General features: G+C 42.1%; 1 protein-coding gene across 4 annotated transcripts in view; it reads left to right on the top strand.

The window, feature by feature from the left end:
- The window catches only part of RGS6 (regulator of G protein signaling 6), a 265,549-nt gene that overhangs the window by 192,977 nt on the left and 47,086 nt on the right, over positions 1–25,486 (top strand). For all 4 annotated transcript variants that reach the window (XM_033062618.1, XM_033062617.1, XM_033062616.1 and 1 more), the window contains 9 exons: positions 808–859; positions 3,298–3,362; positions 6,308–6,384; positions 9,240–9,321; positions 9,833–9,907; positions 11,249–11,347; positions 12,382–12,443; positions 16,788–16,898; positions 20,106–20,231. In XM_033062618.1, coding sequence (XP_032918509.1) covers positions 808–859; positions 3,298–3,362; positions 6,308–6,384; positions 9,240–9,321; positions 9,833–9,907; positions 11,249–11,347; positions 12,382–12,443; positions 16,788–16,898; positions 20,106–20,231 — 749 coding nt within the window. The remainder of the gene's footprint in view (positions 1–807; positions 860–3,297; positions 3,363–6,307; positions 6,385–9,239; positions 9,322–9,832; positions 9,908–11,248; positions 11,348–12,381; positions 12,444–16,787; positions 16,899–20,105; positions 20,232–25,486) is intronic.

The following is a 25,486-nucleotide window of genomic DNA, read 5'->3' on the forward strand; positions in this document are numbered from 1 at the left end:
TACAAATGAGGAGCACTGAACCCTGTATTGTTTGAGTCCTCCATGTTTTCTCACTGCACTTTGGTGGAAGAAATAGTCTGTGTGTTAATGTCCTATGCCCATCAGTAAAGCAACATGTAATCAGTAAAGCATCAGTGATCTGTAATTTGTGTGATTGCCTGTATGTTATTTTTCATTCATGTTAAAACTGAAATACAGTCACACATAGTTACAGCTTGTAATTAATTGTAGCAACTGCAATATGCAGACCTGGATAGAAAACAAGGCACTAAGTTTAGCAGGACTTCTGCTTTCAGAATGACTCTAAACAGCTGAGTTTTGACCCCTGCCATCTGTTACAACTGAAAAGGAAATTGTTTTGTAGTCTGCCAACCACATTGGTAGCTGCTCCAGAAAAGCAAGGGGTATGTAGCACATAGATAAGACCACAAGGTTTCTCATGCGCTTAGAAAAATAAAACTATTCAGGTTGTCTGTGAATTCCTGGGGAAAGAGGAGGTTCTGGGGATAGTGGATAAGAGGCCCACATTCAGATGAGCTGGCAACGGTGTCTGAAATTTCATCAGGATACTGGACATCCTTCTTAAGAGGTGCTTGCATTACAGCACCTCTATTTACCTGCAGTGAGGAATATTAAAGGTTTTTGCAGCATCCTCACTTTTACTGAAATCTGTAGCAGTGTATCCCCCGAGGGCAGAATCTGGGTGGTAGATTTTGTGATTCTTCTTTTTGTACTTGTAATGTTTTTCTGCATCTGAATCAGTTTTCATGTCTTAGATTACAAAAATGTGTATGTTTTTTTTCTTAGGCACCATACTTTTGGCCTTCAAACTGCTGGGAACCAGAAAATACAGATTATGGTGAGAGTATGATTGTTTCATTATAGAACGTTAGTCTATGATGGAAATAGTTGTCCTTAAAATAATTACTGGTAGCCATCTATACCCTTTATGTGTAGAGTTTCTTGTCAGATGTCAGCATCAGAGGCAGATATGTGCCCATCTTAAATGCACAAATTGAAGCCCTGGGACATCTCAAGCCCCTTGGAGCTGTAGCCATTGAGGTCAGTAGGGCCAGGATTTTGCCGTCCATTACCTTCATTCTCCCATAGCCATATTAATTTCAGCAGAATTTGTGGCAAGCAGAGTACTGGTTCTTGGGAATCTTAAATAATACCGATATCACTTTTGTGGGAGACTATCCTCTGATCTGTTGCTGAATCTGTTATGTGGATCGATAAAATTTACTTCATCTGGGCACTTATCTGACTGATCAATAAACTAGTACATAACTAACAACAACCCATAGTTAAAAGTTCTCTGATACATGACATCAGACTTATTTTCCCATTTTTTTGAGGTTACCAGATGATACAGTAAAAGAGAAGACTGAACATGGTTTATGAGTTAATAAAGTGCAACATGGTGTTTTAAACATGTGAGTGCCGGCAGACAGGGATAATACATAAAGAAAATATGTCAGTGTTGTTATCTTTAGCTGTCTGCATGCAATATTACTGTCTCTTCCAGAACTGCACTGCTTTCACAGTTAAATGATAAAATTAATTGTTGCATCCTGGTGTGGCTTTGGAAGAGGAAGTGTATCCATGTGCGCAGTCATAAAACGGGAGCTTCTGGAAGTCCTTTATCTCATAACCTAAGATTGGTACAGCACTCCTCCCTGAATAATCAGTTTGGGGTTTTTTCCTTCCCGGGTAATAATTATTCATCATTGTGGATTCTGGAAATCATTTGCTGGGGTGAAGAAGTAGCCTGGAATGGTGTGTGTTATGTGATAGTTCATTAGCAGTCCTCATCTGCAGATGAGCTAGACTTACATGTTTATTCCAGTGAGGGAATGGTTAAGGAGAAAACACAATGCTGTTTTGTTTTTGCAAAAAAGATTTCCAGATTTTACAGTCACCCTATATTACTGTGTGAACTGTGCCTAATATGTATTCTGTAAATATCAGAAAAATAGTGTGAAAAGGGAGGTTCTGTTTTTTTCCTACAGTAGCAGATTAATAATTGGTCTTGGTAGTCAGATTATCATGCTGCAGTGGCACTGTTTGGATCAGTACACCCCAAAATAAAGCTTCTATGAGCTGACCCACAGCTGGACAAGCTTCAACTGCATTAGCTCTGAGCCCTGTAGTGACAGATTTTCATCTGTCCCAGAAACCTCTAACATATGCTTATAATCAGACTAGCATATCAGAGGCCTGTGCAGATGGAGTCTTCCCAGGAATTAAACCCAAACTAGCAGCAGACCCAAATAAAACTGAAATCCCAGCAGCACTTCATACCTTTTTTTTTTTTTTTTTTATTTGCATGTATCCACTTACAGGAGAGGAGCTAACTTGCTAATGCCAGTTCACTGCCTTGCATAGAAAAACACTGTGAGAAAACTGACTCTCACTTCATCTGGTGTCATAAGTGCCTTACAGAGAAAACTGCCCTTGAGATATGTAAATATAAATGAATGGGTCAGCTCTGGTTACAATGCATAATACTGGCTCATGATATGAATGTTAAAATTACAGAAAGAGCATAGAATAGAATTACGTGAGTAGCACTGGGCCTCTATTAAAAGTTCAGACCTGACTGTATACCCCAAGTGTGCTGTGGATCTTGTGTTTCAGCCTCTAATGGGAATGGGATGAGCTTAGCAGATCCAGGTGGGGCTTTCCCAGAAGGCAGCCTGGGACTGGTTTGGTGGTGTGTGCTGGGCTCATCTTGACCCTCAGAATCCCAAACTACATAAATTTCAGCAGCCTCTGCCTATAGGGAAATGTGACAAGGCTTCTCTTAAATATTTGGAATATGTAAGAATAAGAGGATGGAGCATATTTTAAAATGCTCAGATCGTACTTTTAAGATCTGGCCCATATTTCTGTTTTCACTTCAATATCCTGGTTTATTTTTATTTTTTCTTGGCAGAAAAGAAGTGAAGGGATAGTCACTTTGGCATGCATATTGTCAAACTGCTTAGCGGAACAGGTTGCTAATGCTACAGCTTTTACCAGACCCAGAAGCAATTGTGCCTTTCTTGGTCATCTTGTTAGGTCCTGGCATCTGCTGTCACTTTTAAATGAGATGTCCCAGATGTTTAGGGCCTCTGAGATTAGTTGTAAGCAATGTTAGCTGGGTGTTCAGCCCTCATTCCTTGATTTGTGTTGCTTTCCGATGAAAACAAACCATCCATGGACTACTTTTCTTCCTCCTTTTCATTTTTTTTTTTAAAGATCTAGTACTAATAATCTGTCTGTAATTGTTTTCCATTCTGTTTCTCCCTTTAGCCATCTATCTTTGCAAACGGACCATGCAGAACAAAGCTAGGCTGGAGCTGGCGGATTATGAAGCCGTAGGTACACTGCTGCTAGAGTTTAAAGCTGGGGGTGCAGGGATAGCTTTGCTTGCCAACTGAATGCTGCCATTTTGTGCTTTTGTGTCAGCCTTTATGGTATCTTTTTCTCAGTTGTCAGAACTGTGTGAAGGTTGATATGAAGACAACATCAGGAACATGATTGATGAATGTCTCTGGCTTTGCAGTGTCCCACATTAAAGCATCTGCTGTATAATGAGCCCCTCAAGACTGGGGCAAATTACACAGAAGTTTAGCTTGGTGTCCTGTCTTCAGTTAGGAAATCCTGGTTTACATAGCAGATTTCAGCACAGGAAAATGATGGATTTTAAGGTGCGCAGTTAAATTGTTGATGATACATCTACTTACAAAAGTTCTCAGATATTAGACTTGGAACATTTTCAATATGACATATGAGAAATATCACTGAACTTTATTTAGAGCATGTTTTCTGATGTGGAGTTACTATCAATAAAAATATGCCAAACTTTGGTGTCAGACTGCAGGGTGGAGAGGAGTGGGAAGATGGAGGCAGGAGGGGCAGGGTATTACTTAGAATACCAGCAGTGTAGCACTCTGAGCAGCTAAGCTTTTCTTTCTATCATGTTGACTTTCTTCTGTTTACTTGCTCAACAGTGTAATAGCAGAATTTTATACATGGAGTTTTTCATTGGAGGGTTTATTTACAAAGTTGGTTCGAGTGGACTTAATGTGGTCAAGTTTGTTACAATGAAAATATTTATGTTGCATATATTTGCATATATTTTAGAGTGAGGTTTTTGGGGTTTTTTTTTCCAGTATTGAAGTTTTGCCTTCTTCCTTACCTTCTGCATTTTGGAACATTTGTGTACATGGAGAGATATGTTTGTGCCATTTGGTCCTTTCAGTGCAGAGCATGCAAAAATTGCCACTTACCTAGTCTACCCTGGAAATAATTCCAACTTCCCAAGAGTTCTAATCTCAAACAGCCACAAAGGAAGGAATACAACAGCCTGCATGCACTTACATGTCCTTTTGCTGAGTTTTCTGCATATTGTTGATTTCATTAGTAAAACCATTAAAATTGCTCACATCCAACCGATTAACTGTAAGTACTCCAAAGAACTATCATAAAGCAACAAAAGGCTGTTCAGCAGTGACCATACTCCCACACACACATGCAGTGAGGCTGTGGCTAAGTACTTTTGCACATTGTTGCCTACTGAGAGTAGCAATGCTCCAGTGATGGTAAATAATTAGATCTTGGCATTCTCTCTTTTTCCTTGTGAATCTTGCATTGCACAATTAGAGGTTACTTCTGCATTCAAACTTTGTTCTCTTAATTAGAGATGTTCAGATAAGAATGGCACCAACTCTTCCTAAGCATTATGGGAGCTGAAGCAGGTCCAGCACGGGATGTAAGCTTAGCACAAGTGAGAGAAACAGGAATGAGAAGCAGCCCTTCTCACATTTTTGGAGATGCATCATGAGAATGCTTCTCCACAGAAATCAACAGTGACCTGGAGCTTCAAGAGAGACTCTCCACAAAGCATCTCAAGGGAAATTTCATTTTTAGGTTCTGCTTGCAGCATTCACAGACAGTCCTTCATCCCATGTTTATACTGATTAGAGCAGGAGTCTTGATGATACGATTAAGCATATATACTTGTATTCAGATTTTTTTATAATTGGTCAAACATAAGCACCATTCAAATACAACTTCAGCTGGTGATGTTTGGCTTCTGCATATTTACTTCAGAGGGCACATGTGAACATCATTTAAAACAAAATAAAAATAATTTTTTAAATGCCCACAAAAAATTGTGTTACAGATAATTACAAGTTGTTCTTCTTTGTAGCCACAGTTAAGGAAATCATCACAGTTCAGTACAGCTGTAAATCATTTGTTTGAGTGTTTTCTACCACGTGTACAGACTGAAACTGTTACATGGACTTGGTGGTAACAGGCCAAGCTTTATGCCTTGTATTATACAAGAATTTAAAGTCAATAATAGGAAGATTTCTTCTTGCATTGAAATGCATGCACCTGAAAAAAATTTCTTGAAATAAAGGTAATAAGTATAAAGAGAACAAGAGTAGAACTGCAAGTGGTTGTTTTCAATGTAAATTTGAAACAGTTAAACCAGCTGTAATGGAGAAGAGTGTCCTGTTAATTGTGTTGCAGACCTCCTTTCTTGGGGAGAGCATGGATATGTAACTTCAGGGTACTACTGAAGCCTGAAATTCCAGCCATGTTCTGAGTTTAACCCTGAGCTGAGATGATGCCACATCCACATCCAAGTGTTCAGATCACTACGCTCTCTGTAATGGGTCTGGACCAGAGCTCTTGCTTCAGATGTAGAGCAAAACTGCATCTGGAGCCATTTTTTGCAGTAACTGTGTTCATTGTTCAGACAAACAAGCTATTTCCTTTTGTGAATCATGCTGGCAATCCCCAGCCTTCAGTACTGTGCAGCTGCATAATGCTCTCAGCAGTGACCAGGACTGAGCAAAGCAGGGGATGCTCAGACTTTGCACCTTCACAAAAGCCTGAAGAAAAGAGAACGGTGCAGAGAGGAAGGGAAAGTGAGGATGAGAGGGAAACGTGCAGCTGGTAGCCATCTGCTCTCAGAAATGAAAGTCATCAGCTTCACAAAGCTTCTCAGTGTTATCTTTTGGGAACTAGTCCATAATTTTTTTTCATACTAGAGCTCAAGCTGTCTTCATCACACTCCATTACTTATCCCTGGCAGGGCCCTTCGGGTTGCAGCCCAAAAAGATGTGTTACTACCTTGCTTTGCCTGCACTATAACTCACCTGAAACCAACACTGACTTCCATGTCTTTAGTTTCTCAATTAAAAAAAAAAAAAGGAAGAAAATAAATGCCTACCATGCTAAATGTGCTCTCAAGCAATTGTTGTAATTACAGAAATTAGTTGTTCTTACTATTTTCATCTTTTGACAGGAAAACTTAGCAAGGCTTCAGAGAGCATTTGCAAGAAAGTGGGAATTCATCTTCATGCAAGCAGAGGCCCAAGTGAAGTGAGTAATCCTGGAGCACTGAATTGCATCAGTATTTAGAGCTGTGAAGGGAAGGGGATTCTGAACAGATAAAACTTCTTTGTCAAAATCTTTACTGTGACTAAGCTCAGAAGGTGTTGGTGAATTTTAATCACTGGCAGACTAGAAACAGTAGAGAGCCAGTTCTGAGGGTCTGTGCCAGAAACTCAAAGATGAGTTTAATTATCTGTACATGGAAATACTGGTCTGGAGCTCCTAAGCCTGTATTCGCCATGGGATCTTGGGTAATTCACAAGCCCACTGTGCTTCTACATTTGTGTAGTATTTTTGTTTTGTGTTAATGGAAAGAACAGCATTTTGTCATGTCTCTGTTACTCTATGCTTGCAGAGTATTTCTGAGTCTAAGAATACTGACACTTCCATGTGATTATAAGGGTGGTGTTTACAACATGTATTTCTTCTCATCTTCCCTTGTGAAAGCAGTATGAAACCTCTTAATGTTTTAAATGTGTTTTCATTACTGCTGGTAAATGGATAAGGTCCAGGGTTTGTGTACAATTGTCTACAAACTAATACCTAAAACTCAATGTCCATTTTGTGCATGTCATTGCCACTTACAAAATTGAAAGGTTGGTGCAGAAGACATGTGAGAACAGCAGTACCAAAATGGTTCCATTGGAAGGAATTTGCGCTTTCAGCATTAGATGCTAAAAGGTTAAGGAATATCATTTCTTGAAGGTGTGGCTTGAGGCATATGTCTCTATCTTTGATTAACCCTTTGGAATTTTGATTAATTCTTTGCTTAATAACATTGCAATTATGTACAATTTAAATATATGGTAATTATCTTTTAAATTGCAAGGTAATTATGGGATTTTTTTTCCAACCAGAATAGCAGTGTTCTGTTTGGAAGAGAAAATTAGAACTTAGTAACTGTACTTTCAGTTACTTAAAGGCTATTACCAAGATTAAAAAAAAAAGTGTAAGTCAAAACAAAAGTCTGCATTCTGAGTAAAACATATAATTATCACCTAAGAAAGAAATATAAATATCAGACTCATTTTGATCACTGTTGATTATTCATCTTTTCTCCACTCTGTTTTCTTTGAAGCTTAATCATGAACTGGCCACTATCAACATTTTTTGCTGGCTAGTTTCAGCTTCTTGGTTCACAGTTCATGTGATGGTTCAGTCTTCAGGTTTCCAGAAAGACAGGGATAGAATTCACATTGTAATTCACAGATAACTAAAAGTTGAAGTTAACTAAAAAAGGTGGAGGGAGGGGGTGGGGAATCAAAAATACCTGAAAATATTCCACCTGCTTACTAAGTTTTGCTTTGTTTTCCACATTTTTGTTTGCACACAGGATTCCCTTTGCTATGCCCACATTGCTTCAAAAACTGCAGCCATAGAGCATCTAGCTGCTTTGGGTTTTCATAATTTAAAATTTGAAATACTGAGTTTTCATTAAGTTTGGAGATAGGAGATGACAGTCTGGGTTAAGCACACAGTGTCGGTGAAGAAAATCCATGAAGCCTCCAAAGAGTCCCTCCAGTTTGTGTGTGCTTTGTGGTGTCAGATTGGAATAGGCTTCACCTTCCCCTTTGGCCAGGCATGAAGAACTCACTCAGAAAAGTAGTTTTGGGCTGGGTATCCTCAGTGCAGTACAGCAACTGCTCTGGCTTTGTATGGGGACAGAGCTTGTGACAGAGCTTGTTTCTCGTCTCAGCCTTGCAAGGGGGAAATTCAGCTAGTGATGCCAAACAGTGGAGAATTTGGTCTTTTTCTGGGGAGTGGTGTTCAGAAGCTGCAATTTTAGTCCCCTCATTCCTATCCTCTCAGTACATTTCTAGCACAGACTTAGCCAAGCCCTTCAAAAACAAAAACATATGGGAGAGAGCCCAGTGGTCAGAAATCACAGCTGGATTGGGGTTTTTTCCTCATTGCTTTGATTTTCCTGGTGGCAGCAATGTGGAAACCCAGCACAGGGACACTGAGCTTTATTCAGTCCTGCTCTGGAAGTGGAGGCTGTCCCTTCTATCATATGCCTCCTCCAGTCCCTGTGCAGGTAGATCTTGCAAGCTGATGCTGACTTTGTGCTCATAAGTAAAGCTGGGTGAGGTGCCAGATGTCACCTGCTCACTGCTGCCAGGAATTGCTTGGTACAACCTCTGGTGGCCTTTGGGCTGTGTGCTTTGAGTGTGTTGGCTGCATCACAGCTGGAATTACTGAGTTCCTGTTGTGCCAGCCCAGTCATGTCTCTCTGTGATGGGTGCTGGTTTGTAGGGGCCATGCAGCACCTGTGCTGCCACCCCTTGCTCTGCTAGCTTGGGGGCACACAGGCAGAGCCAGTCTTTGGGTTGAAAGCTCTATGGAGGAGTGACCTCAAGTGCTGCCCATGCTGTTGCTGCTGGGAATGTCTGGGATAGATGCTCCTTTGCAATCTTTACTCATGCCATTGGTGCTGCTGGGGCATTGGGAAGCAATGGGGTCTCCTGATGGGGATCTCAGTTCAGCACCAGCCAGGAGCCTCACCTGGAGCAAACAGGTCCTGGTGAGTCTCCTGACACAGACAAAACTACAGAGTTTCCCAGCCTGTAAAATCAGATTATAGAAACATGTTACCAGGAAAAGTTTTCCTCACTGGATGAAAATTGGCTGTTAAATTTTCCTACATGAATTGGAAAATCTCTTTTGACCCATGTTGGAGTAAACATCAGTGTTATTTTGTTCATGGCATGTGCCCTTGTGAGTGTGACGTACAAAATAAGTTGATTTCTGAATTTTTTTGTCTTGGGGTGAAAAACCACAGCTGTATCAAAGAAGAAAGCATGACTTGTACATTGACTCATACTCACTTATGCTTTTGTTTTCAGAATCGACAGGAAAAAAGATAAAACAGAAAGAAAGATTTTGGACAGCCAGGAAAGAGCATTCTGGGATGTGCACAGGCCTGTGGTAAAACTATTTTTGAATGATGAGACTTTCCAGGTTTTGACAGGAAAAGTTTTATTACTAGCAAATATTTTATGCACAAAAACATTGCCTTTACAGTCACCACGTGGATTTTCCTCACAGTTCAAAATGCACAAAATGTATACAAGATTATTTGAGACATTCTGGGCTGGTGTACCTATGGAGCTATTGATTTGGAAATATGTGAAAAATATGAACTTTGGAAAACTATTTACTGGGCTTTTATAAAAAAAGCAGTTTGTCTCAGTTTGTCTCAGACTTCCTAGCAAAAGCTCCTCCCTGTTAGCTAATTTTTTTTGGTGCCAAAGTTAGGAGTAAGTGGATTGAATGCTGACATGGCATCCTTGGGTATATGCAGTCTCTTGTTTAAGCAAGAGTAATTTATGGGACACAAATCTCAAGAAAGAATTTTGGACAAGATCTAATCTATATAAAGGTAAGGTAGGATGAAGATTCTTAATAGAGGAATAACACGATTATAATTTCTTTTCAGCCAGGCTGTGTGAACACCACAGAAATGGATATTAGAAAGTGCCGCCGTATGAAAAACCCACAAAAAGTGAAAAAGGTCAGTTTGAGCTCCTGGGTTTTGGTTTTGCTTGTTTGGAGTTGGTTTGGTTCACTGTTTTTGTTTCCTTTAAATGTAAATCATACTTGACACCTACAGTATATGAGACTTACCCAAAAGGAACAAAAAAAACCTGTTTTGATAGTACGAATTCTGTTTTGTTCTCTTTGGTTGAATGTATTATTTCCATTTTACCAGCAAAGTTGTACTTACTGGGTGACGGGTAGAGCTGAGAAGGGCATTAAGGAGCTCGGTGTCCCAAATGTCTGATGACTCAGCACTCCCATAAAATTAAAAGGAATTGGCAAAAATACCTAGGTCCCTTTTTAAGAAATTGTCTGGGCACGGATAATGAGATGTTAACCTGCCTTAATCATTTCAAAGGCTGGATTATTAGCAACTTCGGTGTCTGACTTCCAGCAAGTTTGAGCACTTCTATGTATATGAAATCATAGAATCAGTTAGATTGAAGAAGATCAGTGACTCAAAACCTTAACCTAACCAAGTCCTTCACTAAACCATGTTCCTGTCTTTTAAATAATTTCAAGGATGGTGACTCAACAACTACTCTAGGCAGCCTTGTTCCAGTGCTTGATAACCATTTCAGAGAAGAAATTTTTCCTAGTATCTAAACCTCTTTTGGCACAGCCTCAGGCTGTTTCTTGTTGTCTCATCACTTGTTATGTTTTTGGATGGAGCACCAGACTCCTGAACTTCCATAAGTAGTTAAACTGCAGCACAGCTGTTCATGTGTCTATTAGAAGTTTTACTGAAAAGAAAAAGCACTAAATGAAAGGACGAATGGTATTATTTTTAGTGCAGGTGTCTGTCCTGAAAATGAATGGCTACAAATCAGTCTGCAGGTTTTTGTTTAGAGAAGTTCACATGAACTTGACCCATTGACTTGACCTGGTTAAGCACTTTCTTCAATATGTAGTTTTACACCAAGAAATTAAAATCAAGTGAAAGACAGCGGCATAGAGTTACTAAGTTTTAGTAATTTCTTTTATCACTTGGCTCACCTCAGTGACAGCTCCCAGTGTTCATCCTGCAAGTGTTAATGCACACAGCCTTCAGAGCTCCTAAAATTTATCAGCTGCATTTTAACATTTAAAACAAACTCTTCTCTTAACATGCCTACAGGCCTTCCAAGTGCAGGCATCAGCAAGCATGGTCTGATCTGTAAATTTTGCTCCAGGCTGAATGATTATTGACCTGTGTGGGTATAAACAGTAGGAAATTGCTGGCTTGTTACCTTACAGCTTTGCATACTGCCCTGTTCCTCATTGCGTAACAGAACAATGCTGTAATCCCTTCTGTTTGTTCCTTGGTTTTTCACAGTCAGTGTATGGGGTTACAGAGGAGTCTCAGCCCCAAAGCCCTGTACACCTGCCCTCCCAACCGGTGCGCAAAACGACAAAAGAGGATTTCCGGAAGCAAGTAGGTGGCTGTATGGCAACTCTTCTGAGAACTGCTACCAGAAAAAAAAGCATAGAAATTTCCTGAGATATCAGCAAAACCAATTGCATGTTTCACCTGTCCTTGATCCTCACATATTTATCCTTGATCCTCACTTATGTAAAGTATTTGTAATTGTTCATTGAGCAGTGTAGTTAGTGTATGGTGATACGTATTATGGGTTACACTGACCTTTGAATCTACTGTTATTGTCTATGGACCAGACACAGACAATAAGACAATAATTCCGGTTCATTGAGGATATCTGAAAAGTCAGCAGTGACAAAGGCCAGTGTAGCTGGGCACATGCTGGGGACTGCTGGTGAGGAAAGGCATCATTCAGTGCATGACTGTTAGACTGTACAGTTAGAGCTTTTAGGGAGCTAGAAAAAAGTTATTTGGACAATTATGCCAAGGAATGACTAGCCAACTCACACATCCTTGCCCTGGCACAAAGAACTCTCCCTTAAAATTACTTTGTTTTTCAGTGAGGGCTGCTTGTTGCAGCAAACAGGAATCACTAGATCAGCATTTTACTAAAGGAAACTTTAAACAAGTTTCCTCGGCAACCAGTTTTTGGGTGGTCTTCTGAACTAAACCTGGATGCTACATTTCTTCAGCTTTTTTATCATAGTCTGAAGAACTGGTTCACAGCAGAAAAAGTGTGCTGTAAAATGTTACTGGTCTTGTGATGCCGGTCAGTAAGGGAAATGGGAGAACAGAGTGTGTTTGTAAAAAGGAGATCATATTGTGTCCTGACTAGTCTTAGGAACCTTGCCCCCAAATATGTCTTTTCTCCTTTCAATTATGTCTCCTGAAGCTTCCCTTAGGGCTTTTTAGCAATGGAGCCTCCTATTAGAAGCAGTTAATAAGCTTCTGATACCTAGGGAAGGGTCCCATTTCCTTCTGAGTTACTTTCAAGCTGTTTGGAAAGAGAAATCAATATTGTGTTGGAATATTGTCAATGCATGCTGCAGAACTCAGATTGTTAATGTCCTTGTCATCTCTCTCCTCAGATAACTTTTCTGAACATGCAGATAGAGAGACATTGTTTAAAGATGTCCAAAGTAGCAGAAAGGTGAGTGTCCCTATTTTGATGATTTCCCATTCTTTCCTCATCTTCAATTTGGCATTTCTAGAAACAGAGCAGGCAGCAAAGTACAAAGGCTTGACCCCCTTTCTGTGCATCAATCCTTTCCCCTCCTTGACCAGCTGCGCTGCCTGTCTGCTGGCTGCTGACGCTTCTGTACTCACTCTTCTGCCACTGAGCAAAAATAGGTGGAAAATGAGGACCTGTAATACTGCAAAAGAAAAGAAGCATTCACAAAAGAAAAAACCCTTGTGGGACTTGTTTCCCACCCTTCACTACCCTAGGGTTTATTTTTAGAAAAGTCATTCCTGTGTCAATTTGAAAATAACCTTTTCTTCCCTTTTTGGCTGAACTCTCAGTGCTCATCTCTTGTTAGTCTGGCACAGCTCTGGGGAAGGAGCTGTGTTTGCATTTGTTGCACATGGTTTTCACATCTCTGTTCATACTGGGGTTGTTGGACCAGTTCCTGCTCCCACTTATATATTAAACCCTTAGAGAAGTACTGGGGTTGTACCTAGACTATTCAAGGCAGTGTTTTAAGGAGTAGGGTTCTAAGAAGCAAATCAAGGCACAATTTGACTTGCAGAATATTTAGTTTTGGCAGAAATGTATGAATAGGTGAAGAACAAACTTGAATTTAATTGTATATGATAGTTCATTTACTTAGGTACTTGTAAGTTATCCACATTTGCAGAGTAGTCACTAAGATGAAGGTAGGGATAGCCATGTTCTTAAGTGACATCACTTTTAAAGCAAAACTGTGTTGAATGTAAAGGATAGGATAAGAGCTGGCTCGTTCTAGCGAAATAATAGAGGAATTTTTATTTAAGCAAAGTAAAATGATTACCACATGAAATGTGCTTTGCAGTGCCTGCACCTGTAGTTAGCTGCACGTACTAAACTAGGTAAATTAAATAGTGAGAGGCCCAATGTAACTTCCTATTGGCTCATGAAGTTCAGCAATTAAAATGAAAATGTATCCAATTAAAGAGAAAATATTCAGAGGCTCCCTGAAATCCTGCATGCGATACATTGCATGATTAAAATGAGCACATTTATATTTATGTTTTGGGGTTTTGGATCTTTTTAATGAAGAACATGTACTTTAACAAAAAAAAAAAGTCATTGTACTGAATTTATTTACAATGACTTTAATATACAGACAGTAAAAATTTTCCTGGTTTGAAAGGGTGCTTTTTTTTTTATTATTTTTTAATTGCTCTCAAGTTGGAGAAAAAAATGTTGGTATCAAACCTCTACAAAATAATAACTAGGCGAAAAGCAAATAAAATGAGAACAGTCAGATTATAGAATCACAGAATAAGCTGAGTTGGAGGGGACCCACCAGGATCATCAAGTCCAAACCCTGGCCCTGAACAGGAGAGCCCCAAGAATTATTGTGCCTGAAAGCATTAACCAAAAACTTCTTGAACTCTGGCAGGATTAGTATCATGACTGCTTCCCTGGGGAGGCTGTTGCAGTGACCAAACACCCTCTGGGTGAAGAACTTTATAGTTCTAAATAATTATTAAAAATTATAAAGAATGAAAGTCATGGTTGTGATCTTTAAATCTTGCGATGAGGTGTTTGGTCATGTGATAGCTTTGGATATTAATTTGAATATTGGTAATACTGATTGAGAGTCCCAGAACTTGGTGTGGAGAGTGGTGGGAAGTTCAGCCTGGATGTGCAGCATTGGAGAGCAGGTAGGAGGGGAGTAAAGGAGCTGATGGATCCAGTGGCTTTGCAGGGGTGCGGACTGGTGAGGAATGAACATGGATGACCTGACTTGCACAATTGCCTGAAAAAACCCCTGTGCAGCCTTGAAAGCCCCATTAAAACATTGATTACAAGCACTAGGAACAAATTTGCTGTGTAAGACGATGCTGTGATTATCAAATCAATTTTTAGGCTGGACTCTGCTCTCAGAACAGTTTAGGTGACAGTGTGGCAGATCAGGGTACAGGAGATGACTTCTTGGCATGCTCCCCTCGATACTCGAGACTGTCAATGGCACCACCTGCCAATTCTTCAGTATAGCACAAAGGCACTTCCAGGGAGGATGAGGGAAGTAACAAGGAGCAAATTAGGAAGCACTAGGGCAAATGAATGATAGGAATAAGGTATACATTATTTCAATAGTAATAGATTTTACTTTACATTAATTCACAGTATTCTTGGGATAGCCCTTGTCTGTCAGAAGAGGAAGGCACTCCAAAGGATATCTCCAGCTTCTGTGAGATAAATGTTCGCTGCTAAAGATTTTCTTCCTCTTCCTCCCTGTTCTGCTTCCAGGGGTAGTTCTGTATTAAGTGTGGGAACAGGCATCCCTCAGTTGTGCCATGCACCTTGGAAGCTGTCTTTCTTCCACATTCTTTCTCCTCACTTGAGACCTGTGCACTGACAGTTTTAGCCATCGAGCTTTGAGAACTGTTGAGACTATATCGATATATTCTACCTATTGTTTTCCCTGACTGCATTGTGCAGTGTTAGTACAATTTCATTTGACACAGCATCACTGAAAAGGCTAGGGAAAAATTAACATCTTCCTACCAGATGCAATCTCAGCTCCCTAGATGAAAATCTATGCTATCCTTTCAGCTTCTCATCAAAGTTCCTGTGGAGGCTCAGCAGGCCCCCTTGACTGAGCGACAGTTGGGTTCTCAAGGCGAGCTCTGCACCCTTCAGTCGACTGTTCCCACCACCTCTTCTACCGGGTGTTCGGTTTATCACCCAAAAGGCCAGGTTTGCATTTTGACAAAAATGCTTTTCCTTAGGAGTCCCCTGCCTGTAGCCTCCTTTAGACAATGAAGCAATGATTCTGCTGCTGCCATTATACTGAATCAGCAAAATGTGCTTAGAAATTCCCCCTTGTTTCATTTTAGTTTTTTCCCCCCTTTCCTTTTTTGCTAGTACTTGTACTAGCACCTCTGATGCCTTCTTATTATTTTATTAGGAGCAATTCAGATTTCATAGCAGATATCTCCTGATTGATCCTTTTTGCTTTCTTTTCTTTTTTAACCAAACCCCTCTTTCATTGATGTCTAAGGGACTGCTGCTGCTCTGTGAAATTGGACGCTGCTCCCTCCTCCAACCCTTGACCCACAGCAGTCATGAAATGTAATTAATGAAATGAGATGAGACAGCCCCGAGTGCCCTAAGGGGCAATGGGAACCTGCTGTGGTTACAAAAGTGTGTGATTTTAATGCCTCATGATAAGAGCTAGGACAAACAAAAAGAAATAATTACTATAGAACAGGTCAGGGAAACTTTCTGCCTTTTATGACCCTTTGTTTCGCAGGGTCTTTTCATTTGCCTGCCTTTTTGAGATATGGAGGACCAGAGGTAAAGTTTAGCATGGACAATCACTGTGCAAGTACATTGGTTGTTCAGTATGAAGAGACATAATTAACTTAGTTAATTACTTGGCAGACATAGGCAAAAAAATAAAGTGCCTTACAGTATTTCCAATATAGACTGGAAGAAATTTCTTTTGATTTATTTCATATTTGCTGTCTTTCTTTTGTAAAAATGCGCCCCTAGTCCTAAACCCAGTGGAATTCTGAATCATGTATGCAAGCAGACACAGTCCTTTTCCCAGAAAGCTCTTTGAATCTCATCCTAGCAAGGATTAGAGGCTATATGCCTTAATTGACTCACCATGAAGCAAGCCAGTGTAAAGGCCAGGTGGTTTTCCAACGTGCATATGATTTACTATGGTCTAAGTTAGTTACTACTGTTGAAGTATTGTACAAGAGTGCCGTTAGACTAGGTACTATACCAACATAAGGAAAATGAACAAGCAAAGCTTTGATGCTTAGGAACTATGATCCTTCAAAGATTTAAGCATATTCTTAGCTGCAGCCCATGATCTTGTTTAGTTGAGTTTCTCATAGTGCATAAATTTATATAGATACAAAAGTTTGCAAAAGCAGCTTGTAACGTGCAACAAATGAATGGAATGACACATACTTCATATTCTTCCCATGGCTCTCTGGGGGAAGTCTTGCCATAGCAATCCAGTTGTTGCCTCATCAGGTTTTTTGGGGGCATCTCAGTAGAGACAAGAGTGAGGAAAATGCTGCAGTGAGCTGATGGGTGTTTGCAGAGAAATCCTTGCATGCATCATCCTTGCAAAAAAGGTCTCCGGTGGTTGCTGAGAAACTGACTAATCCCTATAAATAAAAAGAAGCACACACAAACCCAAAACAAAAAACACCAAAAAAACCCCACCCAACAAGATAAAAAGAAAAGCTGAACCTGACATGTGACTGAGCATTCAAATCCTTTCTTTCTTCTTTGTTTTCCTCTCCTTTTTTTTTTACCTGCCAGTTTAATAGCCTACACAGAGCAGTATGTGGAATATGACCCCTTTATAACTCCTGCTGAGCCTTCCAATCCCTGGATAAGTGATGATGCAGCATTGTGGGACATTGAAATGAGGTAAAAAGTAACTGATAGTTTTAACTAATGTGAGAGTTGTCTTGCCATTTTGTTTGTATGCTCTTCACACTGCCCTGTTTATGTCTGTACTACAAGATTCAAGAACATAGTGAAGTTTATCACCGGTATCTGTGAATTATTCAACCCTTCCCCTTCCATATGGCTTGATGTATGGGACTCTGTAAGTCAGGTGATGACTGTTCTCATACCTGTCGAGCACATGCACAGACTCAGGTCTAGGAGCCTAAAGCTATAGTATACTGCTAAGACAAACTTGTTCCAGCACATCTCATTTGACCCTTGTGAGCCTGCTCTACCCCAGCTGCAATGCTCCAGCCCTGCTCCTGTTATGGAATCCCATGAAAGATGCTGGTAGCAAAATGGGATGAGTTACAGAGTAGTGGCCATTCCTGTTGTGCAGAGCAAGTTTGGCACAGGAGCCAGAAGAATGTAGCTCAAGTGTGATGTGTGAGACTTGGAAGATCAGAATTGTAATAGGTTGATAGAGTGAGTTGGGACCTCACCTATTGGTGAACAAGCTTACTCATCTCTGTTATAGTGTCAAATAGACGAAAAGAGAGAGGAATGTCTGTAAGATATTCAACACCTTGCATCTCAGAGAGTTTCTCAAAAAAACCCAAAACAAGCAGAATACTGCAACGGGGATCATGTTTTGCCCATGTGGTACCGGTGCAAGGGAAATCTGGCCTGTGTCTTTGTCTCTTGCCTATACAGGCTATCCACAATCCTTATAAAGGGGCTAGAATTGTCTTGCCTGCACTATGCCTATCATAGCAAATTTGAATGGAATTACCACGCCCCACATTACCTTCACTACTTAATCACATCCTGCGGCCAACAGCTACAAGGGCTCAGCAACTTCTCCAGAGTTTAGTTGCTGCCATTAGGCACCAAATCTGAACTTGGAGTTCACTTTAGCAAGTCTTTGATAAGAGATGCCAGATCTTATCCTGCGTGTTCTTGAATAATAATTTAGAGATGCTCTTTGCCTAAGAAAACTGATTCGTAGGGAATCCGTGTTCTAGGAAAAGGACTAGATTTTGCCCCATTTGAAAACCAAGTAGTTAGGGATGTGAAAGTTGTTTTCACCTGCTTCTCTGGTAGTCACAGAAATCCATTATTTTCCTAACCTCTGCCCCTCTTCACATAATATTAGTATTTGTTATTTCTTTTTTAGCTAGTTTCTCTCATTTTCTCCATCCTCCCTAGTAGGGCTAGTACCAGATACAGCCCTTGCAAAATACTGCTCTGCAGACACCTTCACCCACAAGGTAATCCAGGCATCCATTATTTCTGCATCTGTTGACGTCGCTGCAAATCCCAGAAAAGATGTCTGTATCCCTGAAGAATACAATTAACCTGATGTCAGAGCCTCATAGGAATTTAAAATAAATGCTTGGCTTCTGCTATGATTTCAGAGTTAAGGAAGGTGATTTTCCTGCAGATGAAAAAGAGAAAGCTGTAGTGTGGGGAGATGGAAGAACAAACAGCTCTGTATTTCCATTTTATTCTCTATTGTAAAAAAACTAACTGCATCTGCATCTAGTTGCAACTTGCATGAATAATTAAATGATCTCCAAGATCCCCTTGTGTTGCCTGCAAAGCTGTTTCCTCAGTCAGGAGGGCAGAGCCCTTGTGGAAGGAAAACAAAGAGCCTCTCACTGCTAGTGGCAAGGCTGGCTGGGCAGCCCTGTGCCACTACAGTTCATCCTCCATGGCAGCAGGACTCAGGAAATGCCATAGAAAGCATTCCATTTTAGACAGCACTTTGGCCTTTTTTGTGTGTGTGCTAGAGCACTGTGTAGCTGCAAGAAGAGCAGGTACAGATTTCTGGATTCAGCAGGAAATTCCCTGAGCTTAGATTGTGCGTGGCTCTGCACAAGCATGGCTTTCATGTCCCGAAGTCCAGGCTGACTCACCTGACAGGTAGGCTGGATCTGCACCCTTGTCTGCAGCACTGCTGGCTCCTGAGGGAGCGCAGGAGGAGCCATCCCGAGTGTGCTGCTCCTCGAGTGAGGACATGCCTATCAATTTTGCTTAGCCTTTATACCACAAGAAAATGAAAGCGGGCATTTTATTTACCCCTTTGGCTTATTTGTCTTCAGCACAGATCGCCACTGTCCCCTAAGGCTCCATGATTAGGAATCGCTGTGGACATGAGGAGACACATAGTTTAATAGATATGTACTGTTAACAATGGCTCTGCTGTCACAAATGTGAGCAGCTGAGCTGTGTTTTAATGGTTGTCTCGTAGCATGACGCCATCACACCAGAAGCTTTCAAACACTCTGTGAGCCCAGATTACGCTCTGATGCAGGCTGTCTCTTAGGATCCTCGTTGTGATTCCTGGGCACCACCTCTCCCCATAGGCATCTCTGCAACATGTCTGGCAATTCAAACAACAGCTTATGTAAGTTGGGCTCTGTTAAGAAATAATTAGGAGAAAGGTTGGTAGTGATTTTGGGTGCCTCTGCATCTCAGTATCCCAGCTGAGACACAAAATAAAAGTCTGATTATCATGGAGAGTAGGAGGAAGATGCTTTTTAGTCTTCTGAGACTTAGGCATGCAAAAATCAGAGGCACTAAAAAATAAAAGACCAAAAACCAGTAATCATTTTAGATACTTTGTCTGCACTGCTTCTTAGCGGAACTGCTTTTCTAATGCAAATGTGGATCTGAAAATCTGAAGCCAGTTCCAAGTGACCAGGCAGCACTGTGTGGGACACAAGGAAATGCTCTGGAGCTCACCAGTGACCCAGGGAACATTGCTGGGAAATTTTTGCCTTGATGCATAAGAAATCCTAAGGTACGTTTGAGGAGAGATGCAATAAGTGCATAATGAATAATCATTTAGGCATGGAATGATGAAACCTATCAGAAATTGCTCTGAAAATCATATCATTCACATTCTCTCTTGTTTCACCATGTATGTAGCACTCAAATAGTGTCCTTTAATGATTCAAATGATGTAATGACTAAAATTCCTCCAGTTCATTTAATGATGACCCCGCTCTTTATAGGTTTTTTATGTTACTTGCTAACTTGTATTTCTGAAAAATCTTGAGAAAAAAACAACATCTCATCTAATAATCTTCCTCCCTTCACTTAGCAGAAACAGCAGCAGCTGCTCGGACAGCAGGCAGAGATGCACATTCCATCTGTTTTTCCCCTTCTCTCTCCAAACAGCAAAGAACCTAGTCAGCAGCGTGTGAAAAGATGGGGTTTCTCCATGGATGAGGTGCTGAAGGACCCAGTAGGACGAGACCAGTTCCTTCGTTTCCTGGAATCAGAATTCAGCTCAGAAAACCTCAGGTGAAACCTTTTCTGACTCAACTAAATGAATGGGATTGATCCTACTCTCTTGCATAGGTGAAATGCAAAAACACCCATTTGAATAAAGATGAGAATGGCAGGATTTGGCCCATAGCCCTGCTACAGACACCTATACTAGACCTATATAAGTAATTTCAGAAACAGTGTTTAGCAGAGCCAGTGTTGTCAGGTATCTTCTGCATGCAAGGCCTTGCAGACCTGTATGATGTGATGAGATGCAGCACATCCTCCTGAGCTCCCTAACAACATATACATTTGATTTAGGTGTGTCTTTGTGACAGGGCTTGTGTGAGGGAAACAGTATGGTCATTAAGAACTGTTGCAGTATTAGCAGTCACCAAGTCAGGTTTGAAGCAAGCGTATTTTAATTTTGTCATGTGCTAACTATCCAACAGCTTGTCTCATCTTAACTGGACTCTGTGGGGATTCTAAACACCTAACTTCTCAAGTTGTGAAGAAGTCAAAACTTTCTTTATGAAAAATTATGTAGATACCTATGTGATCCTACACTACATCAGGCTGAGAGCCAGTAAACCCCACTTTTTTACAGTCTGAATAACGCTGTAGAGGCTTTGTTGCGGTGCTGTGGTTTTGTCTCAGCATATGGATGGGTAAAGGAACAGGTTCTTGTGGGGGCTTTTTGGGGAAGTCGTGTTCCAGAAGGCTGAGTGAGCATTTGCAGGGAAGGCCAGAGAAGGTTCAGGTTCACTGGCAGAACTGTGCCTGCTCTTGGGCTGAGGAAATCTGCTGTCAGTGATCACACAGTCAGTCCTGCTTTGGCCTTTGCTGGTAGTGAGCAGGCTTGATGTTCTCTTTTTACACCAGATAAGAACCTGATTGAACAGCCTTTTTCAGTTTGTGGGGTTTTTTCATTCTTTTTCACTTAGAAAATCAAATACATTACTAAAGCATGTGAGCAATTGTCACTGTAGTACGTCTGCTAGCCTGCAAGGCCTGAAAGAGGAATTCCCCAGAAAGCGATTTTTAATGACATTGGAACTTACCATCCTATTTATCAGGTTTACCTGTCCAAGGAGAAGTACAGAAGGCATGCCAGCAGCAAAATAGTGAAAACTCAATGCACTTTATTGTTTTGAAAAACCTGAAAGACAACCTGTAAAAAAACAAGGGAGTGTTACTAATTACATAAATGAGCTTGAAATTTTATTGCTAAACAGCTACTGAACTTACGTATCCTTACTGCAGTTATGTACAGTGGCACTCATTTGCAATTAAATTGTAGTGATGAAGTACAAAATTAATATACTGTATTAAAATACTCCTCAAATGAGTGCTCAGAAATAAGTCTGAGGTTGGGCTAATGAAATCCAGCAGGTTTTATGACTAGTGTCTGTCCCCCACGTTCATCCTACTCAAACAAATGGAGAAAGTTTGATTATGAGAATGCAAACTTCTACCTTCCTTGAGCAGTCAGAGCTGCTCCTCCTGCTGATGCACATTCTCTGGTTTTGAGATTTATTGAAGGGAGGTGGCAAATCAGTGGGCTGGCATAGACAGGTTAAATCCTGCCTCCTTTGTGGAAGACATTGGCATCATTCTTAGTATATGGGAACTTTGCTGTTATTCTTATGGTATCATTATGATGGTATTGGCTTATGTGGTAATATTATCTCATATTGGATACATTAGCAAGCCTGCTTAAAGCTTTAAATAACAGGATGAAAAGGCAGAAATATTAATGAAGAAAACTGGAATAGAGTATGCTAGATACCTGCTGTAGGGATGCTAGAGACAAGAAGGGTTCAGGTGAGGCAGAGAAAGATCCTTAATTCTCACTAGAAGTATGTAGCATGAAGGAAAGCAACTGCTGGAAGCTTACACATGCAAGCAAAATCTAAGTTACACTCAACAGCAAAGTTGGGGTCAGCCTCACCTAAGCTGACAGCTGGGGAGCACATGCTTTCTTCTTATCCAGTCTCCCTTTTGAGAGAGAGAGAAGAGAAGCTGAAGGGGAGTCAGTGAATCACCCGAGAAGGATTTGTTTCAACTTTAGGTGGAAACAAACCTAAAAGCACCTAAATTACCCCGTAAAGCACCCATCTCTTGTTATCGTGAACCTGGAGAGACTGATTCAAATGACGTGGCTTCATGGCAGACAACTACAGTTAAGTGAGACACATCCCACCCAAACCCTGGGGAGGTGTAAGAAACTTTCTGAGAGCACAGCATCTAGCACCCTGCTAAAGAAGTAACATTCACAGTTAATCTTTTCAGGACTCTCTTCCCAGTAACTACCCAGAGATCTTGGAACTGTTGCAGGGGGCGATGTGTTATGTCTTGGGAGTATCAGGAGGATTTTGGGAATATCCTTTAAGATTAACCCTGGCCAGAGCCCTATAGGCCCCTGTGTTGAATTTAAGGCAGATCTGAGAAACTGACTGCTGGAAAACCTAGAAATTCATGGTAGCACTAGAAAAGATTTTGTGAAGTGTATGCTTAAGAATGCCTTGAAACTAATGTAATTCAGTAATGCAGCAAGGGGACCAAATTCTGCTCTTATGCCTCGTGGTGCAAGTCCCAAATCACAGGGCTGATCGTGGTAGGGTATTTCCATCTCTTCCTAGCTGAGAAAAATTGGTCCCAGTGGGGGTCTTGGGTGAGGCACTGCCAGAGACAGCAGCAGACTAGGCTCGATGACCTCCCGGATCACCTTCCAGCTGTGTTTCTGTGTTCTAATAAACTTGCAGGATCATGTCCACCAGTCTCCTGGGCTCGGCTGAGCCCTGTAACTTACTTATTTACTGGCTGTCCATTATTTATGTGGGAGCAGGAAAGACAGGCAGTTGGGTATATTTCTCTCTGTTTTTATTTTATTTTAACTCTTTTCCTTGCTCTGTTTTCTTTCTCCTCTCTGTTGTTCTCTTTCATCTAACATTTGTTTTGACGCGGGTGATTTTTGAAGAACCCAAAATATAGCAAACAACATGCCAAATGTAAAACAAAACAAATGAGAAAGGGTAAGAAAAGAAAGGGCCTCAGAGAGTCATTGTACATTTTTTATGCCCTGGGAACCTTCCGAGACACCTTGAGATTGCCGAGATGTTCATTTAGCTGGTGGATTGAATTTTTTTTCCCCCAACTTCAAAGAGTGTCAGTGGAAAAAGAAACAGCAAAGGGGGGAATACGGGACATGGGAATTTCACCCGAAGGGAAAGGAGGCTGCACACCTGTTTGTAGACCTCAGTGGGAAGCACATGACACTTTGTGGGAATGCACCGTGGTGCTGGCAATGCACGGGTGCAGGCGCCCTGACTACTGACTCTGCGCGTATGTTGAACATGGGAGATCGCCCTAAAGGAGTTTTACCTGCAGAAAGTGTTTCTAGCCTGTATGACTCCTAATGTTGAAACTTGTCGCCAGTTTTTTCTTTTTTTTTCCTCCACTCTTCATCAGGAAAGGAGAGGTTCAGGCAGTGAGGAGAGCTCGTATATGCGCTTAACACACCGAGCCGCCCCAAAGCCCTGTGTTGCCTAAATAAAGAGCGTTTCCAGAGAAGTTCAGAGGCAGTGCCGGTGCCGGAGGGCTCCGGACAGTGCGGGACAGTGCGGGCAATGCCGGGTACGGGGCGGTGTGGGGCAGTGCCGGCTGTGGGCAGTGCCCGGAGGTGCGGGCAGTGCCGGCTGTGGGCAGTGCCGGCTGCGGGCAGTGCCGGCTGTGGGCAGTGCCCGGAGGAGCGGGCAGTGCCGGGAGGTGCGGGCAGTGCCGGCTGTGGGCAGTGCCGGCTGTGGGCAGTGCCGGCTGCGGGCAGTGCCCAGAGGTGCGGGCAGTGCCCGGAGGTGCGGGCAGTGCCGGCTGCGGGCAGTGCCCAGAGGTGCGGGCAGTGCCGGCTGTGGGCAGTGCCCAGAGGTGCGGGCAGTGCCGGCTGTGGGCAGTGCCCGGAGGTGCGGGCAGTGCCGGCTGTGGGCAGTGCCGGCTGTGGGCAGTGCCGGCTGTGGGCAATGCCCGGAGCTGCCGGCAGGCGGTGCTGCGGCCCCGCGCGGAGCCGGGCGCGGTGCCGGCCCCTCAGCGGGCCCGGGCAGGGCCGCGCCGCGGGCTCTGCTCACGGTCGGCGGGCGCTGCCCCGCGGCACCGACAAAAGGGCTTTCCGGCCCCACACTACCGTCCCTACCGACAATGCGGTCTGCTTGGCAGGTCCCCAGTGCCCCAGCGTGCACCTCTGCAGCATCTACCTTCCCCAGCTTGCTCACCAAGGACAGATTTTTTTGGTAGTGGCCATGCCAAGCTCACCGTGCTAAGCATCTGATCATTAAATAACATAAAGATGTGAATAATGCCCCGTCCGAACTGCGTTTTGATTTTTACCTATTGCGGTCATTAATTTCCTGGCTGTGATGTTCAAAATTATTCTTGGTGGATGGAAGAAATTTTGTGAATGGTTAGAGATGTGAGACCTGAGGGACATGGGATACTGGCATGGAGCTGAGGAAAGGAGAGAAGTGTGCTTGGATTCTGACCTCAGATAGTTACTTGATAAATTCACTGTCAAGCTAGGGGTATTGTGTCCATCCCCAAGGTGGGGATACGACACTGCCCTTATCTTGACAGCTATTTCTCAGTTTCTGGAGTCATCCATATTTTCGCTTCTGATTAGGATTTTAAATTAATTTTTGTTTTACAATGTCCCTCAGAAGCAACCACTCCTCAGCTCCTCACCCTGTCTTTCCCCAGCAGCCCTGTCACTGGGGGATGTCTTTGAACAGCAGTGACCAAGCACCTCTGCAGTGCCCTGCAGGGAGGCAGAGCACACATGCTGAGGTCCAGGAACTCGGTGCCTTAGGGGAGCTGTGGAGGATAAATGTCATTGTGGGATATCTTCTGCAAGTGACAGCAGTTTAATTACAAGCTGGATGAGGCTGGAATGGTTTATGCCACTGACAACACTTTAGGACACCATATTATCAGCCTTCTCCAGACCTTACATGCTATTTTATTAAGGACAAAGAACCTGTGATCAGAGCTGCTGTTCGCTCTGTGCAGACAGTCCCTGTGCCAGTCCTGCTCTGCTTAAAGGGCACCTGTGGAGAGGACACACAAGGACATCTCCCTTCTCCCCTGCCCTGTGCAAGAGGTGTCCACTGGACATCTGTCTCCTACATAAAGAGAGGAGGCAATGCACGATCTTCACCTGACTCCTTGTGAACTTGGGGCTGGGCTTGCACTTCAGAAATTGCAGGAGTGATTCAGGGAGTGCATTTGCGCTTTATAATTGAGCA

This window comes from Catharus ustulatus, chromosome 6 (assembly GCF_009819885.2).
Source record: "Catharus ustulatus isolate bCatUst1 chromosome 6, bCatUst1.pri.v2, whole genome shotgun sequence".
Taxonomy (NCBI): Eukaryota; Metazoa; Chordata; class Aves; order Passeriformes; family Turdidae; genus Catharus; species Catharus ustulatus.